The 1,909-nt window shown below is 47.8% G+C and overlaps 1 protein-coding gene across 1 annotated transcript in view; it reads left to right on the top strand.

The window, feature by feature from the left end:
- The window catches only part of mdn1 (midasin AAA ATPase 1), a 74,855-nt gene that overhangs the window by 3,574 nt on the left and 69,372 nt on the right, over window positions 1-1,909 (top strand). The window contains 3 exon segments of the mRNA XM_015400729.1: window positions 274-500; window positions 575-799; window positions 1,540-1,647. Coding sequence (XP_015256215.1) covers window positions 274-500; window positions 575-799; window positions 1,540-1,647 — 560 coding nt within the window.

The following is a 1,909-nucleotide window of genomic DNA, read 5'->3' on the forward strand; positions in this document are numbered from 1 at the left end:
CACAGCAGCAGACACAGAATTCAGCCAGAGGTTCTTTAAAAAAGAAATGTATTAAACAAAAAGCAGAGTAACGCCAAAAAGGACCTAAGAATCAAACAGACTACAGGTGTCAGCAGAGGCGGATTGGAGCCAAGATAAAAGGAGGCTGGATGGAGGGAGGGGCGGAGCTGCAGGTGATAGAGACAGACACGCTGCTGAGCGAGGGGCAGGGGGGACCTGGCTCCGTCAGAGCTGACAGACTGTCTGTGTTTCACCCCCCCTCCCTTCCTGCAGATATGGACTCAGCAGGACAGGCAGAGCATTTTGGATTATTTGGCTCAGCTCCTCTTGGAGAAGGATTACACTCTGCTGGTCGCCCGTCACGTCCGCCCGCTGATCCTCGACCTGCTAGAGCGCAGCGCGGACCGGGTCAAAGCTGGCGGCAGGATCAACCACGACCTCCATGAGCGCCTGTGTGTGGCTCTCAGTCGACTCCTGAGCATCAGCCCCGACGCCCACGCGTAAGTGCGCCCTGTCACGCCTGCTGTGTGCAGAAAGGTAGAAACGCTGACGTTCCTCCTCTCCTCTATCCAAGGTTCGCTGTGCGGTACTTCAGCAGTGCCCCCCCGGTGTTCCAGAGGCTGTTCTTCACCAGCGAACAGTCAGCGGCTGTCCGGTATGGCCCCAGAAGGATGAAGCTCCGCGACCTGATGGCCGCCACGCTGCGCTTCCTCCAGAGCGACTGTGCAACGTTTCGGAAGCTGTGGGACTGGAGTCCCTGCGTCTCACAGCTGCTGACCAGTGATGTCATGGTCCGGGGGTGGGTAGACTGGAAATACTGGGAATGTTTGCTCCATAATTCAGACTGGAGAACATTTAAGATGAATCCTTCATTAGTAGATCAGTCCATAGATCCAGAACGTTGATGAAACACCTGGAGAATTAATTATTCTTAATGATCTGAAGCAAATTCAACCCCTGATTCAGGAATCCTGGCTGCATTACACTGAGAGTCACAGTAGTGTATAAGCTTTGAAACTAAATATCAGTCACTTTTATAAAAGTGGGTTTGTTTTTATGACAAACGAACAAGAACTGTTCCTGCAGCTGCAGCAGGAAAGCTGCTCCTGACTGAAGCATGAGTCTGGCACTGGAGAGAGAAGCTGAAGTAAAAATCCATTTGATGGAGCTTAATTAGCATAATGACTTGTGGTTTAGCTATGAAGCTGAATTAAAGTCAGCTTTACCTCTGAAAATATTGGAAATAACTTTTATAATTAGAATATAGTAGGTGTGTCTCAGTGTAGGAATAAAACAAGCACATGGGCTGCAGCACGCCTCTCTACTCAGCCAAGGATGAAAACATCAGATTACTTTTTAAAATTTGACTCCCTTGTTTTAAAAGAATAGAATTTAAAATCCTCCTTCTCACATATAAAGCCTTAAATGGCCAAGCTCCATCTGATATCAGAGATCTGATTGTTCCTTATGTCCCTAACAGTGAACAGACTGTGAAATGATCCCTCCCAGCAGCTCACTCAGGCGTTTGCTCCCCTGCAGGTCCACGGCGCAGTGCTTAGCGCTCGTCTGCCACATGACTGACAACCAGAAAGCCATCTTCCTGAGGAATGTTCTGACCAACGACGAGATCCTGCACATGAAAATGAAGTAAGTGTGGATCTGTTCCTGCGGCGTCAGATTAGAGCGTTCCTGCAGCCGGCCTCCTTCACCATGTTGGTAGATTTTTAATCTCAGAAGTGAAGAACGTCTTATAAAATATATAAAGAGGTAAATATCAGACATGGGGGCCTTTTATTATGTACGTTGAGGGTTTTCCCTTTACATGAGGGAGGAGGTATACAAAATACTTCATTGATATTGTGAAAGGGTACTACAGCCTGTTGGTATTTAAGATATATATATACAGTCA

Source organism: Cyprinodon variegatus, unplaced genomic scaffold (assembly GCF_000732505.1).
Source record: "Cyprinodon variegatus isolate N-32 unplaced genomic scaffold, C_variegatus-1.0 Scaffold1140, whole genome shotgun sequence".
Taxonomy (NCBI): Eukaryota; Metazoa; Chordata; class Actinopteri; order Cyprinodontiformes; family Cyprinodontidae; genus Cyprinodon; species Cyprinodon variegatus.